The sequence below is a fragment of the Pelodiscus sinensis genome, chromosome 18 (assembly GCF_049634645.1).
Source record: "Pelodiscus sinensis isolate JC-2024 chromosome 18, ASM4963464v1, whole genome shotgun sequence".
In the NCBI taxonomy this organism is placed as follows: domain Eukaryota; kingdom Metazoa; phylum Chordata; order Testudines; family Trionychidae; genus Pelodiscus; species Pelodiscus sinensis.
The window spans coordinates 32,040,047-32,058,969 of NC_134728.1; the positions used below are offsets into that span (position 1 = coordinate 32,040,047).

At 49.1% G+C, this 18,923-nt stretch overlaps 1 protein-coding gene and 1 long non-coding RNA gene across 4 annotated transcripts in view; one reads left to right on the forward strand and one right to left on the reverse strand.

Annotated features, from left to right (window-relative positions):
* The window catches only part of LOC102455479 (uncharacterized), a 33,372-nt gene that overhangs the window by 5,758 nt on the left and 8,691 nt on the right, over positions 1 to 18,923 (forward strand). The window contains exon 4 of one of the 2 annotated variants that reach the window (XR_012896577.1): positions 2,144 to 3,361. The exons of the other annotated variant lie outside the window; for it this stretch is intronic. This is a non-coding gene — a long non-coding RNA (uncharacterized LOC102455479). Of the gene's footprint in view, positions 1 to 2,143; positions 3,362 to 18,923 lie in introns of those variants that run through there. 2 annotated transcript variants of the gene reach the window in all.
* NFS1 (NFS1 cysteine desulfurase) overlaps positions 6,120 to 18,923 on the reverse strand; it is a 35,697-nt gene continuing 22,893 nt past the window's right edge. For both annotated transcript variants that reach the window (XM_075901471.1, XM_075901470.1), the window contains exons 8-13: positions 17,759 to 17,916; positions 14,766 to 14,871; positions 12,334 to 12,415; positions 7,297 to 7,380; positions 7,085 to 7,174; positions 6,120 to 6,517 (exon numbers count right to left, since the gene is read on the reverse strand). In XM_075901471.1, the coding sequence (XP_075757586.1) occupies positions 6,454 to 6,517; positions 7,085 to 7,174; positions 7,297 to 7,380; positions 12,334 to 12,415; positions 14,766 to 14,871; positions 17,759 to 17,916 (584 nt within the window). In that variant the 3' untranslated portion in view covers positions 6,120 to 6,453. The remainder of the gene's footprint in view (positions 6,518 to 7,084; positions 7,175 to 7,296; positions 7,381 to 12,333; positions 12,416 to 14,765; positions 14,872 to 17,758; positions 17,917 to 18,923) is intronic.

Below are 18,923 nucleotides of genomic sequence, written 5' to 3' on the forward strand. Positions count from 1 at the left end.
GCACCATATTTTGAAGGAGATAAGTAAGCAGACTATGATTGTAGTAAAAAGAACAGAAGTCACAGTGAGTTAAATATAGATCCAACGTCATAATCTGCTCAAGGATCAGGATTATTGTAATAATTCCACAGCAGTGAACACGTTCATCAGCGCTGACAGTCATTTCTTAGGTAATGCTTACATATGGAAGGAATAGCATTTTATAAATCTTCAGAGGAATAACCAAGTTAGTCCGTAACAAAAAAACCTTAAACAACAAATAGTCTGGCAGCACTTCCGTTTAAGGACCTTTGATAAGTAACAGATGAGAAAATGAAATCACAGAATTTCTATTCACCGCTAACATTTATAAAATGAAAACACTAAACAAATAGTCTGGCAGCACTTTAAAGACTAACAAAACATGTAGATGGTATCATGAGCTTTCATCGGCACAGCCCATGAAGAAGTGGGCTGTGCCCACGAAAGCTCGTACCACCATTTACGTGTTTTGTTAGTCTTTAAAGTGCTGCCAGACTATTTGTTTAGTGTTTTCATTTTATAAATGTTAGCGGTGAATAGAAATTCTGTGATTTCATTTTCTCATCTGTTACTTATCAAAGGTCCAGTGTGACTTGTAAGAGGTGAGCATGTATGCCCTGCCTTCCAGAGGGAACCAGTGAAGAAAACATAATGGGTGAGAAGAAGGAATACAAGTGTAGCAAGTGTGTGAGATGGGGCATTTCATATGCTTTACTATGTGCTGGATACAAATAGGTTATAGCTCAGACATGCGTGAGGTAGCATAATTGGAAAGGTTCAGTAATTTACTGAATATGATAATTGCATTTTATGCAACTATCGTTTCTGCAGATGAAGTTAGGAATACTGACCTGTCTGTAATTTCATATTCGCTGCTTTGGGGTGCACCCATTGATGTGGATGCCCAGTACAAGCAGCAAAGAAAATTTCAGTTCAAATAAAGTTTGGCAAAGGTAAAAGCAACTAAAAGCAGGATCTTATAATGGAAAGTGTCAGGAATCCTGAAGTGGAGGTGTCACTCCCAGACACTCAGACTGAGCCATGTCAATTTAATCACTATTTACCAACAAGGGAGTTAAGTATGGCCATTGAACATACAGTTGTTATTTCAAATCATGTCTCAAGTTGGGGTGGTTAATAGTATGTCCCTGTTTCATGGATTTGAGCAGCTCTGCAGTGGGGTTTAAGGTACACAAAGTAATTTTATACTTTCATACAGAGATTTCAGAAGTTGCATGAATTAAGTATTTATTCTTGGCTTTAGCAGTACCACATAGCATATGAGAATAAAGAGGTAGTGTTCCCTCACTGTAATAGTCTTTGGTAAATGTGCTTGGTAATGGTGCACTGGCCCCAGGCTGGACTCTAGAGTTAATAGATCCTCAAGGAAGTTGCACAGGAGCCAGCCATAAGAGTCTGAGAGGAACAGCCAAGGAGGGCAATGCAGATCCCTAAAAGAAGATCTGGGAAGAGCCTGACTGGTTATTCTATTTAAGGAGTGAGGACTGGGTGACTGACAGGCAGAAAAAAAATCTAGCTCCCTGGACACAGCAGTGATTGTAGCAGGGACTGGGGAGCTAGAAAGTAGGGGTTTTAACTATCGTTTATTCATGTAAACATGCAACCACTAGAAATTCTAGCAGTTAGACGTTTACATTCTCACATGTATCGCCTCCCACCTGCTCCCCCTCTGTGCTGCTGCCTCTTTCAGAGGCAGAAGTGCAAGGGTGGTGGGGGAGGTAGGCAGCTCTGTGGGAGCCAGTGCTCCTGCAGAGCCAGCTTTTAAGCTGGCTCTCCCCAGTACTGGTTCTCACCTGCCCCCCCCAGCTGTCTCTCACAGAGGCAGCAGCACAGGGAGGGGGAGGAGGAAACAGGGGTGAGCTGACATGCACAGGGAGCTGCCAGCCACCTGCCTCCTATAGAGACATCAGTGCAGGGGGGGAGCCCTTCCCCACTACTGCCTCAGTGGGAAATGGGGGAGGGGAGTGGGGATCAGGTGGCTCTATGGGAGCCAGCACCCCATACAGAGGCAGCAAGGTGGGGGATTGTGTGTAGTTGATATGATTAACAGATAAGCTCAGGGTTAATAATGTAATTGACTATACACCTAACGTCCTACTAGGAAGAGCTCCTGCTCAGCTGCTGGGATGTGCCACCTGAGGCAAGTGCATGGGGTGCTGGGGCCACAGGGAAGCAGCCAGATCTCATTACTGAGGAAGTGGCAGGACAGCTGGACAGCAGCACTGACCCTGAAAGGGAGAAACAAATTGTGACATGGCTGGAGCACTCTGTCATGAATAGGAGCTGAAGTGACAGCAGGCATGGCACTGTGGCACAATGACCTGCGGAGGGAATCCTCATGGCAGATAGCAGGACCCACCAGCCTCAAGAGCATAGCCTGCGCGTGCACACACACACAAAGATACACCAACACAATTCTTAGCCTTGCGTCCCAGTTGTGGCTGGTACAAAGAAACAACCAGACAAGGCCTTTTCCTTGCTTCCATCTCTTGTCTCTCACTAATACAAAGAGCGTCAGCATTAATCCTTAGGCGAAGGGTTTGAGATGTTTGTCCAATGTACATAGCAGACGGACACTTTCGGCACATGATAGCATAGATTATATATATGGTTGTGACTACTTTCTTCCACTATTTGATCTGAGGAAGTGGGTCTGGCCCACGAAAGCTCATCATCTAATAAACCATCTTGTTAGTCTTTAAAGTGCTACATTGTCCTGCATTTTGCTTCAACTACCCCAGACTAACACGGCTACATTTCTATCACTGTCCCAGAAGAGGAATCTGTCGCCCCATCAGACAAAGAATGTCTGGCCCTAATGATTTAGATACCTCCCCTCACAGGTGCAAATTAAGCTTTGGACCCCCTGTGGGAACAGGCATCACAAAGACATTCCAACTTAATTGGCATTTTAATGACAAGAAGAAGCATCTACGTGACCACAGGGGTATAAAGTAGGGCCCTGTGCCCCACTCTAATTGGAGATTCACCCAATACCTGCTGGTCAGGTGGTCTTGGACCCCTGAGATTTTAGGGACGCCTTAGTCTCGTACTGACTGCTTCCCATTGGGATTGAGAGGGACCTGGCTTCGCCAGAGTAAGGATTGCAGGAGTAAGAATATACCTGCTAGGTATCTGTTTTTGTGCGCATTTAATAAGAGCTCAGAGAACCAAAAGGATTTCATGGTACCTGTATGTGACTTTTTAGTGTAATTTCTGTCTTGTTCTCTTTGTAGTGGCTGTGTTATCTGTAACACAGCAGTAACATTTAACAGCTAAGCTTGCCTTGTAACAATAAAATAGTAACTGTTTAAGCTTTGACCTGACTCCTTCAGTTGCTGTAACAGAACCAGACACAATCAAAAGAACACAGCCGGTCAGGGGTAGACGCAGTGAGAGTTGGGCATTGGGGCTCTGCTGCCTCCATGGGGCAGATCCTTGGGGCACCTGTCAGCCTCCCCTAGTTGCCTGCTGCGAAGGGACCCCGCCCTAGCAGTTGAAGACTCAAGGCTATGTCTAGACTGGCATGATTTTCCGCAAATGCTTTTAAGGGAAAATTTTTCTGTTAAAAGCATTAGCAGAAAAGTGTGTCTAGATTGGCACGGATGCTTTTCTGCAAAAGCACTTTTTGCGGAAAAGCATCCGTGCCAATCTAGACACGCTTTTGCGCAAAAGCGCCCCGATCACCATTTTAGCCATCGGGGCTTTTTTGCGCAAAACAGTTCTGTGCTGTCTACACTGGCCCTCTTGCACAAATGATTTGCGCAAGAGGGCTTTTGCCCGAACGGGAGCAGCACAGTATTTTCGCAAGAATCACTGATTTCTTACAGTAGGAAGTCAGTGTTCTTGTGGAAATTCAAGCGGCCAGTGTAGACAGCTGGCAAGTTTTTCCGCAAACTTGCCAGTCTAGACACAGCCCAAGTGTTTAATAGGCCTCACAGACCACTCACTGCCCCGACCACCGGCTAACAGGAGCCATGGCCTGCCCCCCACCCAGCCAGCCCTGTCTCTCCCCTCTTCATCCCGCCACCATGCCAGCCCTGTCTCTCTCTCACATGGGGAGGGGTGAGACCATGGCATGGCGGCAGCCCACTAGAGTAAGGGGAGGGAGGGCAGAGACAGGCAGGACAGAGTGATGTGATGTCACACTGTCATCCCGCAGGAATTTTTTTTTAATAGATAGAGATTTCTATTCACTATGCATGGAGCAGAAAGGACAGTTTCAGAGAAGTGCTTTCATAACATACTGGGAAGTGTTTTTACAGTTATGCCTATGCGCACAAGATACATATTACAATGCTTGAAAGGCAGTCACACATCTCAAAAACCTTTAAAAAATGTTGAATCATCCTAACAATACTCAAACTGCTAAACAGCCAGTCACTTCAAAGGAGAGTGGTCCAAGAGCAGCTGTACTTTCATAAAAGGGCAGGCCTAGTCTCCGTGGTGAAACTGATCTAATACAAGTCTGCCTGACCAGTGCTTTGCGATGGTCACCTTGGGCTGCAGGGTCTAGGAGACAGCATTCATGTAGGATTGATCCTCCAAGTAACCAAGAGGTGGCCTCTGTTGCCCAGCCCAGGAGATAGGCACTGTCAGTGGGATGCTAGGATCCAGGGGCTAACAAAATTCTTCCTTCACCAGCTCCCTTCTGAGGAGTACTCTGCATACAAAACTGCATAAGGCAAAGGCACTTTAACACATAGGGAATTTAACCCTATCTGAACTATGTAAAAGAAGGTAAGGAACCAAAACCCTGGAATTTAATTCAGCTTAGTCAGAATCATTTTACTGGTCCCTTTCCCCAGTCTTTCAATTGGAAGGTGCCATCCCCAGACACCCCTAGTAACAAAAAGGGTATCCCTCTGGAGAGTCAAGAGCTCTCACGAGAGCTCATCCAGTTCTACCCCCTAGCTACAAAGCCAGGTTTGGTCAACTAGAATACTGGGAAAGACAAGACGACCCATAAAGACAGGGGACTGACACACGTGTTAGGCCTCTGGGCAAGTGCGGGGACAGCTCCGTGCTCCAGGAAAGGGCAGGGCCTCAGGTAGAAGGGGTGGGGGCCAGAGTAGCCCACCCTCAGCCGTGCCTGGATCCTGCAGTACAGCACTTTGGTGGCCATTTAAAGCAGGGGTGGCCAATCTGTGGCTCTTCACCCCTGAAAGCGCGGTTCATGAAGCTGCCCCATGCCCTCTGTGCTCATTGGGTGCAGGGGAGCCGTCCGGCATTGCAAGATGGCTTTGGCCGACAAGAATCTGATGTGCCTACTCATGGTTTTTAGAGGAGCAGCGGTTTTTTGTTTGATCAACAACTCTGGCTGGTGGGAGCTCTTCCCTTTTTCGGCGCTCTTCGTTTAATGGGTTGGCCACCCCTGATTTAAAGGGCGCTGGGTTCTGGCAGCAGAGAGACTCAGGCCCCTTTGAATCAGCAGGCAGCTGTCCACCCCCGAGGCAGGCCTGCCTAAAGACTTCAGGACACTATTGCCTGTGGTCATGTCCCTAATGGTGGAGAAAGGCTTCGTCCCCAAGCACAGAACAGACCCAGTTTTAGAAGCATTTCCGTGCACTAGCGCTGGTATCATTTCTGTCTCCCCCTCCTGCCAAACTAAAAGATCCATTTCCACAGAAGTCAAGTATCCTGCTTCACGCCCAACCTGCAGCCATACATTGTCACATACAACAACTTTCTTCATGTGCAAGTGAACAGACTGATACTGATAGCAAAGTGCATCGCCATGGCCTCGGTTCTGGGAAGGGTGGAGAACGCTTTGGGTTAACACTGCCCCATATGAGGAGCAGGAGAGCAACCAATGTAAGAAAGCAGGACAGCAAAAATCAAACTGCACTGAACTGGAACAGGCAAAAATCTTTAGCTCAATTGGGAAAGGGGCTCTTCATCACAGAGATGTGTTGACTGTCATCCAAGCTCATACATGTGCACACCATTCTGTAGCATGAACTACAGCGGCGGTTTCCCCTAGAGGTGCAGTAGGCCTGTCTGCACACAGATAGAGGCTGCTGGTGAGATGAATGTCACTGAAGCAAATCAAAATCAACACAGTAAGTGAAACAAGACTGAGCAATAAAGCTTTACTCCAAACAGAACAGCTGCAGCGTGTGCGCGATGCCAAGGCAGCAGAACCTCCTCCCACAGGGACCCTTCTGCAGCAAGAGAAGTCAGAGTTCAAGAGCCCCATTCCTCTGGTATCAGAAAATGCAGTTCCAAGGACGCTAGGTCACAGTGCAAGGTACCTTGGGCATAAGCAAGTATTCTAGACACAGCCCCCCCTCTGGTGTGTTTAGACCCCAGCCACCAGTCTGTGACCATGTCAAACAGCAAACACCACATGATTTGTTCTGGAATGTACAGAAAATGGACTCTGGAGCACATCCCCTAGCCCACGCTTTCCTAGTGCTGGGTCCATTTAATACTCTTCAGGTCAATTCCGTCCTGCACCATTTCCCACAGGGGACTGTAAAGAGAAAGGAAAGATGACAAGTATCAGCTGGGATGCCAAGGCTAATGGGGTCACTGACAATTGTCAGCCACAAATAAGCTGTGTCTTTCTCTTGCCAAGGAACTGGATGAGCAGAAGGGAGAATCATTTAAAGAGATTTCCATACTGGGAGAGCAAAGGAAGATCTCACCCCTCACAGTCCAAGAGTGAGAGGGCAGGTGTCCAATTCCCCCCACCCCACAGGCCAGGGGGAGTCAGTGACTGATCTGCAGGAGCAGCATCAGGTATCAATGGAGAGGTAGAATTATTTCCTGTCTATTCACCCTCCTCCCTGCATGGCTCCCACCTTCCTTCTCTGTTGTGCACCAGAGGTGGTTCAGGATTAACCGCAATATTGACCCAGAAAAGTGGGAAGCTGTTAGCAGGGGTTCCCATCCATGTTTCATTTAGAAACATTCACATTCCAATGAAATCTAAAACATAAGAAATATCAGGGATCAAGAGCCTTCCACCCCCCACAAAAGCTTAGAGGAAATGTGCAGTGATTCATTGTCATCTCTGCCTTGTAAGGGAGTGGCTCACCTCATCTCCCTCAGTCTTTTGACGTGTTGTATACACTTCTGCACGGTATAATCCACTTCTTCTTCTGTGGTGAAACGCCCAAGGCCAAACCTAGCACAACACAAAGATGCCCCATGTGGGCACTAACATATGGGAGGGCAGAACAGAACAGAGCCTGCTCTGAGTGTAGGAACGGAAACAATTTGGAGAAGAGCAAGGATCCATTCACTGACCTGATGGAGGAGTGAGCCAAATCTTCATCAGTCCCAATTGCTCTTAACACGTAGGACGGTTCCAGAGAGGCAGATGTGCAAGCACTAAGAAAAAAGGATGAGAGAATGTTACCCTTTATTTTCACACAGAGCTCCTCTACTAATGAAATTTAACATTATCAGTAACTTCCGTTGGAGAGTATAGGATTTCAAGGCTCTTAGCACCACCAAAGAGCTCCAAGGCTCTTTAGAGAACACACAGTTGTTTTGTAGCCCCTAGGGATAGAGCCAATGAAAACAAAGAGATGGTGTAGGCAAAGACAGTAACAAGTCTAGAAGTAGCGGAAGAGAAGGAAGGGCAGAGGAAAACCAAGCTACTGAGACAACAGGCTGAGGAAAGGAGAGCACAGAAATGCGTGTGGAGACTTCCCAGGCTGACACGCCAATCAGCCAGAGAGACCTGCCCTTGCACAACGAGAGAGAAGGAAACAGCTCCTGTCTGGGGCAGTCAGGCTGCTGGGGACTTCTGGCAGCAGGCGGTGCTCCCCTCTGACTCCCAGCCCCTAGCCCCAAAGATGACAAACCAGGACTCTGCCCTGGCAAGGATGAGGAATCTCCCCCACCCCCCAAAGGTGGAGGCGGCCAAGCCATGTACCCCCCAAAGCTGCAAGGATCATGGCCATCATGCCTAAGAAGAAATAAAGGGTCAGTGGTTGCCTTCTAAGCGGACAGGAGGGACCCAACTGCTGGCCTGACCTGGCATCCCAGGAGGTGGGCTGCTGCCTAGGGGCCTGTACAAGCTGCTATGGAAGGCTTGCCAAGGATCCCCTGGCCCTCTGGCTGCTGCCCCAAGCTGCTCATCCACGTGGGCACTAACAGTACTGCCAAGTACGACCCAGAGCAGATCGCGAGGGCATGGCAGAGAAAGGATACTCCAGGGACACCCAGCAACGCCAAGTGAAAATAAAGGCGCTCAGGCATGTGTACCAGAAGATAAAGGAGGCAAACGGTCCGTCTGATCAGCACCGTAACCATGCCATTTCTTTGAGCAGCTGCATGGGACCCTGGGTGGGCCAGGAAGGATCCCAAGCTAGTTCATGGATTCCTCCCAAGACACTTCTCAGGCTGCAGCGTGGAGGACAGTGAAGATGAAGAGAAAGAGGAGAATGGACAACAGGTAAGCAGAGGATCCAATCTCACCAACAGCCAGGCCCTGTTTATAACTTGAGACACAATCCCTCCTCCCAGGGTGTCTCGCAGCTGGGCCCTGATCCTGGGGAGTTCACATATGTAAGCATACAAGTGGCACTTGGGGGTAAACTGGCGGGATCGCTGAGCCGATATACTGAAGGGGCTCCCAGAACAGCCTGTTAACATGCCTGCAGATGGAATGGGAATCCTCCCTGTGTATCACAGAGGAATTCTTTGATCCTTCTCACAAGGTTTCTGGGGAGGCTGCCTTATTCTGTCCTCCACCACAGGACACCTTCCCACACCAGCAATAAGTGGTCTGGTATCACTGCAGCATAAGGTTCAGGTTTCTGGCCACATTCAATAGGTATCCGCTCCCTATCACTCTGGGTGAATTCGGAGAAGACAGATTTTGCACATGGCAACCTGGATGAAGCAGGGGAAGCTCTGCAACTGATACCACAGTAGTACGCCTCCGTTTGCTCACTCCCAAGAAAGCATTGCCCCTGCCACGCCTTGCCGTTCTGCCCAGACCACTTCCCCCTCCCACCCGCAGTCTCCTGTGAGAATGCAAAGTAGCACTCCATGCCACTGTGGCCTCTCTTTCCAAACACAGAGGCTTGCCTACCTGCAGGAGCTGTTTGCAGGCACCGTGCTACACATGCTTTCAAAGCAGAAGCAACAGAGTGAGCCCCAACCTCTTCTTTGCCATGCCTGCCACTAAAGCGAGTCCAGCTGCTCCCAGATCTCTGAGGTGTACCTGCTTCTTAGCATAACTTTGGCCTTGTATATAACACCTGCCTATTGTCTTGGACAGATGTACCTTTATGCTAAAGAAATCAGGTTCTACACTCCATAATGCATCTCCTCTAAAACCTGCCCTTCACTTTTTGTTACAGCGAGTGCAACAGTGAGACTGCTGCACGCTCCCCTGGTTCTGGCTCCTGCAGCTGTTCATCTAGCACAGATCTAAGGCAAAAATTTGGCAGGGATGACATTCAAGGAGCAAATGCAATCCATTCACTTGGATAGGGAGCGAATGAATGGAGGAAATGCTGCTGCAGGGGCACAAGGACAGAAAAGAGAATAAAGATAAGACACAGGAGACAGTCTTGACAGCGTGGTGGTGCTGATGATTAGGGGTATTAAGAAGCATGTAATTCATTAATTGTGTAGTCAACAAAATTTTTGTCAACTACACAATTAATCGATAAGGGTTAGCACTGCAAGAACTCAGTCTCAGAATGCACCAGGTCCTGGGAGCTACCGCCACTGTGGCTCTGCACTGAAAAGTAATTTAGGGGCAAGATGGGCAGGCTCAGTACCAGCTGGCGCCATGTCCCTAGAGCTACCCACACTGCAGCTCTGCAGGAAAAGTAATTTAGGAGCTGGGCTGGCAGGCATCCTGGCTCAGTCCCCACTCCTAAAATTCTTTCAGTGCAGAGCCAGAGCGAGGGTAGTGCCTGGGACCAGGCACCAGCCAGGACTGAGCCAGGGTGATGGCCAGCCCTCTAAAACGGTTACTGGGGGGGGGGGATGTATGTAGTCAGTAGCATTAACCAATAAGCTTTTGCTTATTGGTTAATCGACTACATTATTACATCCCTACTGACGACACGTCGGATTCACACAAAAGCCAGATGCACAGGCATCCCCTCCAGCCCATACTGACCCACATTCCCTCCTCACCAAGTTCCGTAGCCACCTCTCCCAGGGGCTCCAGCATGTGGGGAGGGGAAGGGTCACGGGCAGCGTCACATTCAACCCCCAGAGTCCCAGAACAAAAGGCTCATCCCTGTGACATTGCTCAACAGAGAGATTGCAATACTCCCCCTTTCCTTCTCACCCCCCTGCCAAGCTCCTGCCCTGAATCCCCCTTTTGTCCCTTCTTCTTTGTGTTCCCTAAATAAAAAAGCATGATTATTAATGGTGTTGCATGGGGAGGGGGTTTTATAGGCAAGCACACTTAAAGCAGGGGGCACCTCATTAAAAGCAACATGCACAACTGTCATCTCACCGTTTGGCCATTCACAGAGCGGCCTGTTTTTCAAAGCCTCTAATTTGCTGTGCCCCTCGATGTGCTCTCCTCATAGCCCTGGTGTCTGCTTATAATGAGTAGCTAGACTCTCTCCCTTGGCCACCCATCCTGACAGAAAAGCTTTCCTCCTCACTTTCACAGCTAATATGGAGCACACCACAGGCTGCCACGACACTGAGAATGCTGGTTTTGCTGAGGTCTAACCTAGCAAATAAACTGCAAAACCTTCCCTTGAAACACCAAACACACATTCCACCCCCATTCTGCACTTGCTCAGCCTGTAGTTACTCCTTCCTGCGGTCCAGGCTGCCTGTGTACAGCTTCACGGTCCAGAGAAAGAAGGTCTAGGCTGGGTCTCCAAGGCATTTCAACACTTCCAAGGGTCATTTTCCAGTTTGGGAAGAAAGTTCCATCTTGCTGCTTTTCGAAGAGACTGAAGGATGTGCTGGTCATGAGCCTTTCCTGACCATCTTACACGGATGTTGGTGAAACAGCCCATGTGATCCACCTGTGTCTGCAGCACCACCAAGAAGTGCCCCTTGCAGTTCATAGAATCATAGAGCTGGAAGAGACCTCAGAAGGTCATCCAGTCCAGCCCCCTGATCTAGGCAGGACCAATCCCAACTAAATCAACCCGGCCAGGGCCTTGTCAAGCTGAGACTTAAGCACCTCTAGGGATGGAGACTCCACTACTTCCCTAGTAACCCATTCCAGTGCTTCACCACCCTCCTAGTGAAATAGTTTTTCCTAATATCCAACCTGGACCTCTCCCACCACAACTTGAGACCATTGCTCCTTGTTCTGCCATCTGTCACCACTGAGAACAGCCTCTCTCCATCCTCTTTGGAACCTCCCTTCAGGAAGCTGAAGGCTGCTCTCAAATCCCACCTCACTCTTCCCTTCTGCAGACTAAACAGACCCGACTCCCTCAGCCTCTCCTCATAGGTCACATGCTGCAGCCCCCTAATCATTTTGGTTGCCCTCCGCTGAACCCTCTCCAATGCGTCCACATCCTTTTTGTAGTGGGGGGCCCAGAACTGGACACAATACTCCAGATGTGGCCTCACCAGAGCTGAATAAAGGGGAATAATGACATCTCTGGATCTGCTGGCAATGCTCCTCTTAATGCATCCTAATATGCCATTAGCCATCTTGGCTACAAGAGCCCACTGTTGACTCATATCCAGCTTCTCATCCACTGTAACCCCCAGGTTCTTTTCTGCAGAACTGCTACTTAGCTGGTTGGTCCCCAGCCTGTAACAATGCTTGGGATTCTTCCCTCCCAAGTGCAGGACTCTGCACTTGTCCTTGTGGAACCTCATCAGATTTCTTGTGGCCCAATCCTCCAATCTGTCTAGGTCACTCTGGACCCTGTCCCTGCCCTCCAGTGTATCTACCTCTCCCCCATCTTAGTGTCATCTGTGAACTTGCTGAGGGTGCAATCCATCCCCTCATTCAGATCGTTAATAAAGATATTGAACAAAACCGGTCCTAGAACTGAACCTTGGGGCACTCCGCTAGAAACCGACCACCAGCCTGACATCGAGCCGTTGATCACTACCAGCTGGGCCCAGCCTTCTAGCCAGCTTTCTATCCACCTGACCGTCCATTTATCCAATCCCCATTCCCTTAACTTGCTGGCAAGAATATTGTAAGCTGAACAGCTCTCACATCCTGACCCAATGGGCCATTTTCAGAGCATCCCATATCAGAGAACAGCTGCACTTCAGACTTACAGAGCAAACAAAGGGCATAGAGGTGCCTGCTCCAAAGCGTGCAATTCCCTTGCAAGAATGTTTAGCATTCTGCCCCAGATTATCCACACTCACCTTCCTGAAGACAGAGCCACGTCTTTCAGGGCCATTAGCAGACTCTCTCCTTCCACATACGCAAAAGATAAGTTGACGCAGCCTGCATAGTTAAAACAAAAAAGGGTCACCTGAACTCTGAAGAAAATCCTTTCCCACATCCTGGGGGGGCTAGGGGACACACGGAGCCAAATTCCACTGAGTTTCCTGCATTCAGACTTAGGTTCAAGATGGGTCAGGCAGGGGACAGAGGGTCTGTAGGCTGCAGAGTCCTGCAGATGTAGGATTTCTCTCCCCTGGCCCCTGCCCAGTGACTGTCCTAATCCCTATTTCAGTCATTTCACCTGTTCCAGGACTCAGACCATAGACCAAAGGGAAGCAGGCCAAAAACTCTGCAGCTCACTGGAACTAAACCCCATAATTCCTAAAGTGTGCTGACTGGTTTTACATTAACCCAGGAGGTTTTACTGAATTAACAACTAAATAATTAAGTCTCTGCCCCCATTATTCATTGTGGTACTAAATCCACAAGAGACTTCAGCTTTGCCCCCAAATTTCCAAACAGTTGCAGGGTTGTGTCCTGCCGAAGCGTAACTGCACAGGAGAGCTGGTACAAGAGAACCCAGAATGCTTCCATAAAAGCATCAGGGCAAAAAGACTTCTAGCTAGGCCAGAGGTATCACCTAAGGTAGCCTGGCCTCTTCTATATCACAGGCAGGCCACCAGCACCCCCACACTGAAGCCAACAGCCAAACAGACCCAAGCATGCCCACCCCAGAGGCCTAGATTTCTACGTGCCACAAACTGGAAAGAGAAGGGACAGAGGTGCCCCAGTGCCCGAGACGCCCACAATGGCAGGCTTTAAATGAGTACAGTAAACGTCAGATAATCTGGCACCTTTAGGACCCAGGGGGTGCCGGATTATCAGCTATGCCGGACTATCGGAAGGGGGGGCTATGAGGGGTCTGGGGTAGGGTGGGGGATGCCACCCCAGGCCCCTCATAGCCCCCCCTTCCGATAGTCCAGCTCTGCCCCAGGCGTCCCCGATTCAGCCGCTGCTGGTCAGCTGAATCGGGGATGCCTGGGGCAGAGCAGCTGGGTTGCTGCCGGGTTGGTCCGGTAGCGCTGCCCTTCGGCGCTGCGAGACAAACCCAGCAGCGCCCCAGCTGCTCTGCCCCAGGGCTTCCTGGAATCAGCCGCTGGTCAATTTCAGCAGCGGCTGAATTGGGGATACCTGGGGCAGAGCAGCTCCAATTGTCCAGCAGCGAGAGCACTTCTGTGTTCCTGATGGTGTGGGACCATCAGGAGTGCCGGAGCATTGGATGCCAGACCAATGGAGTTTTACTGTACTCAGATAACCCTGGCAAGTGAGATAAGAACATAAGAACGGCCATCCTGGGTCAGACCAAATGTCCATCTAGCCCAGTATCCTGTCTGCTGACAGTGGCCAATACCACATGCCCCAGAGGAAGGGAACACAACAGGTAATCCTCATGTGATCCCTCCCTGTCACCCACCTCCAAAGAAACAGAGGCTAGTGACACTATTTCTACCCATCCTGGCCAATAGCCATTGATGGATCTAACCTCCATGAATCTAGCTAGCTCTTTTTTTGAACCCTGTTACAGTCCTACTCTTTACCACATCCTCTGGCAAGGAATTCCACAGGTTGACTGTGCACTGAGTGAAGAAAAACTTCCTTTTGTTTGTTTTAAACCTGTTTTAAACCTTCATTTCATTTGACGACCCCTAGTTCTTATATTGTGGGAACAAGTAAATAACTTTTCCTTATTCACTTTTTCTTCACCAGTCATGATTTTATAGACCTCTACCATATCACCCCTTAATTTCCCCTTTTCTAAGCTGAAAAGTCCAAGTCTTTAATCTCTTCCTATGGCACCCATTCCAAACCCATCATATTTGTTGCCCTTTTTTCACCCAAGGAAAGTGAAAAAAACCCAAATCATTGTGAGTCTGAATGGGACAGATTCCTTCTTGACCCCACCTATGGCGATTAGACAAACCTGAGCATGTGGACAAAAGCCTGACACACAGAATGGGCACATGGCCTCCCTAAGCAATCACAAAGCAACCTGTCACCCCTCCCACATAGCCACCATTGCATCAACACAACTAGCCAGATGCTTCCATTACAGTGAGCAGCAAGGGAAGGGTTAACCTCTGCTTTCAAGGTGGTATTATAGTGTTATGGGGTTGAAGATCAGCATAGCATGGAGATGCGTGGGACAATTCATAGCTCTCAGACATGCAGCATGAGAGGCTGCCTGCAGTCTCAAGAAGTCAGCACTTGGTTCACATGGAGGTACCTTCTAGAACATTTTCATCTCAACTGGAAGGGTTAAAAGCTTTTATTAAAAAAAAAAAAAGGAAATGCGGAGTTTGTGGAAAGGGGCAGATTCTGTAACCAGGGAAATTAGACATTCTGCTAATACCTGGATAGTGATGCTCTGGGTCTCCATTCATAACCACATCTGGAATTTCAGTCATTATTTCTGTAACTAGCCGGTCTGCTAATACAGAGATTCTCTTGTAATCATACTAACAAAAGAGAGAGAGAAACCAGGTTCATAAATGGCTGAAGAGAGTCAACACTTCCTGTTTTACCAACCACACTGAATTACCAGCTTGGACATGAATGTCAGTGCTCAGAGGTGGCAGGACGACAGCTTTTTAAAAAGCCTCACTTCTGGTACCCTTTTTAAAAACTCTGAGTTGGTAAAACTGGTACCTGCACACTAATAGGATAACTACTTCAGTAAATCACTACCTTTCCCAGGTTTTCACATGACCTATCCAGCAGCCAAAACCTGACTTTTGGTGACAAAACAGTGAGTGTGTTTACACTGCAATGTGACTGTCAGGAAAAACAACCCAGTTTGGGCAACAAAAATTTCCAGCCCCACAAGAGATTTCTCCCTCTTTATTGTCGACAGATCCAGTGTGGACTCTTCTGTTTATGGCGAGAACTGGCTTCTGCCAGTATCCCACAATCCCTGCTCTGATGGCTGTACTCAGTGTTTTGTAGTCTCTGCTACCCTGCAGGCATGCGCCCCTCCCTTTTCAAAGCTCCAGAAAGTATCTGACAGCTGAGTAAGCTACTCTGTTTGGGGAACAAAGAACAGATCATTGAAATGCTGCTTTTCTGCCTTACTAGGAACACAGCAGCAAGCAGGCTGCTACTACAGGGGGAGGGCTGGAGAGAGTGTGGTGTTGCTTTGACATTCCTCAGCACAGAGAGCTCACAGAGCTACAAGGGAATCCCAAGAAGTGCAGGGGGTCAGCTCAGCACTGCATGTGGGATGCTTACCCACAATGCTTTGCTCTATCTGTGGACAGTGTGCTAGCATTGTGGACATGAAATGTCAACAATGGGAGTTGGAAAAATCGTTTGACCCATTTTCACTTCTGGCAACTTTTGCACATTGACAGCACTTTTGTCGCCAAACCTTCCCCATGTAGACACAGCCTTAGTCTAGATGGCTGGCTGGGAAGGGCCCATTGAGGGCAATGAGCCATTAGGAAAACAACAGGCTTTAGAAGATGCTTATCTTCCTGAACCTAGGGAGACTTCTTGAGGACACTACAGGGATGTGTGACCAATGTTCTCTCTAATCGTTTCCATCCATGTGTGGATTTTTTCCCTTAAAGCAGCAGAGGGACCTTGGAGTCAGGGACCAGGTGGCCCAGGAGCTAGCTATTTTTTTACTGAGCAGAGTGGAGACTGGACATGTCCCCCTGGGAGTGTTAGCAGTGAAGCAGGCCCTGAGCTACTGTGTTTGTCATAGGCAGTACAGAGGACTGGAGGCTGCTTCATGCCCCCCTCCTCTCGTAAAAATATCAGTCCAAGCAGGTCTTGAGTCCCTGATCCTTGAAGTGGAGTGAGCCAAAGAAGGGCACCAGCAGCAGCAAAGGAAAAGCCCATTGAATTTAGTGGAGGACAGACTGAGTTTATTGGGGAAAAGCCCCTCATGGGAGAAGGGCAAACGGTCCCCTTAGGGGCAAAAGCAGGGAGAAATCATACCACACTTTCAGTCATTTGTTCCAACTTTGGGTGGCTTGCGTAGTGCATGGGCAGGTTTGAATATTGAGAGGTGACTGCAAGCCAGGTCTCCTAGGAGCATTCTGGGTGTGTGATGTTGATACATTCTGTAGAACTAGGAAGAACCACCAGAGCTGAGATTCTGCAGAACTCACAAATTCTGCAGGTGCGTAGCCTCCAACAGCGCTTCTGGGGACTACTGGGCTCAGGTGACTAATGGCTGCCAGGCTCGAGCAGGCATGGGTTCTGTGGACAGGATTTCCTGCTACTCTATTGTACCGGCGTAGAAATCCACTTGGGCGATATGCAATTCAGAGATTCTGTGGAAGTGACTTTTACACTCCACTTGTGAAAAGCACACTGGCAATTGTGTGACTTGTATGATTCAACAGGAGCAAGGACTGAACATGGACCCTAAAAATGAGCCTTTCCTGCCCAAGTTTGAGAACCACAACCTTTACTTCAAAGGCTGTAGTAGATTCACACCTGCTTGTATGGTTTAGGCACTAGAACAGAACAGAGGGCCACACTGTTAGTACAGCTTACCAAGGCAATAGAACTCAGCTCTGCTAACAGGCAGCCTTGTGTTTATTTAGATTTGTAAGGAACTCAGACGTTACATGCACTGTAAGATCAGGCCAAAACAGGCCAAGTAGACAGAAGGGTGCTGCAAACACATATACCCACTTGAGAGTACACTAACTCGGTATAAGCAGTTTTGAGAGATGTACCTTCTATCACCCACACACTGGCTGACAGACTCTCCCCCCCCCCAGTACTAGTTGATTGTCAGTGCAACTAGGATTTTTCCAAGGGTCAAGATGAAACAAAGGGGGGTGAGTATTTTAGAGTGGAGTCATATTTTAATGCAGACACAATAGGTAACGTTTTCAAAAGAAACCCAATGACATAGGAGCATAAGTGCCATTGAGTTAAAAAGAGGCTTAGACTCTTAAGTGCCTGCAACCTGCAATGGAATTTAGACACACACGACAGGGCAAAGTTACGTCTGCTTTATATTGCTCTAGCATACAATACTGAACGGTTTGTGAACAAAGAGCCCCTTTTACTGTCAGCGACGGTGTAAGGCATCTATCTTCATGCATGGGGCACATTTGCACTTCTCTGGGGACACTGTGCTCACATATATAAGTGTATGGAAATTTAGAAGTAAACAGCTTTGTGGGAGTTTTTTGTATATATTCCAACCAATCTAAAGTAGAAACAGTCTCACAATCACCTTTCAATCCCACAAAAATGTCTGCAGGGAACAGCTAAAGGGGATCACTGAAATCTACATCAGGCAAACCTCACTATTGAGCCTGGAAAGCGAACACGTTGTGGACTGTAACATAGAAACATGAAACAGAATCGCTCTCCCTGTACCTCCATCTCTTGTTGGGCCACTTCACATGCTGCTCCAAGGCCAACGGCTAATGGTGTAGGCACAGTCCCAGATCGCATGCCTCTCTCCTGGCCTCCCCCACTTTGTAAGGCTTCCAACCTGACCCGGGGCCGACGGCGAATATAGATGGCACCAATCCCTTGAAAACAAACAAAAAAGCTGGGCATGTGCAGGACATACTTTTGTAATTACTACAAAGGATGCCCACCTCCTTTCCCTTCAAGAACAGCTCAGCTGCCTCCCTGTTGGGGGGAGGGGCACCATGGATAAGGAAGTACTTTGGTGCAGTAATGACAGTTCTTTGAGATGTGTATCCCCGTGGGTGCTCCACTGTTAGGGTCAAGTCGTCCCAGTGCCACAGATCGGAGTTTTCATAAGTGTTACGCCCCTCCCCCCCCCCAGAATATGTGGGAGCGGGGCACCCATGTTAATGGCACAGGGGCCCCAATCCCTACTTTTAATCTGGGCTTGAAAGTTTCAGGGGATAGGCGTGTACCTATGCAAGGCACGCCTGAAGTAGGGTAGTCTACTTCCCCCACAAGCTGTGTGCCCCCTTAGGGCTTGGGGAATGATCCAAACTCACTGGGAAGCCTTTCGTTCCTGATCCGTCCCTCTGCAAGAGTCTCCGAGTGGGTTGCGATACCCTTCCTTGTCCTTATAAAGTTTCAGTTCAGGTGTGGGGGGGGGGCTCTCAGGCCCGCCCCCACTACCGAGCTCCCGGCCCCAGGGCCTTGAGGTGAGGCCTCACTGGCCTCGCTCCAGTGGCGAGCCCCAAATGCAGGTTACTCACCGCCCCTCTCATCCTGGGACTACTCGCAATGGTTCTCAAATGCTCCTCCATTGGCCACGTCCCTCATGGGTCTGAAGAGTCTGTCGTAAGGGTTGTTCACGGCCTGGGGCTAGAACCTTCGGCGCGGCCACACGGGCGACTGCTTTCTTGGCCCCGGCGTCCCTGGCGGCCTCCGTCCCTGCTCCGATGTCCCCGGCCGCTTTTGCCCCTGCTCCGGCGCCTCCCGCCGTCTCCAGCTGCTCCCTGCCCACTCCCGGCGGCCCCAGCCATTTCTGCCCGTTTCAACCTCTCCGGCCACCCTCGGCCTGCTCCCCTGCGCTGGTGTACCTCCCCCTGCCAGCTGAGCCGGCGCTGCT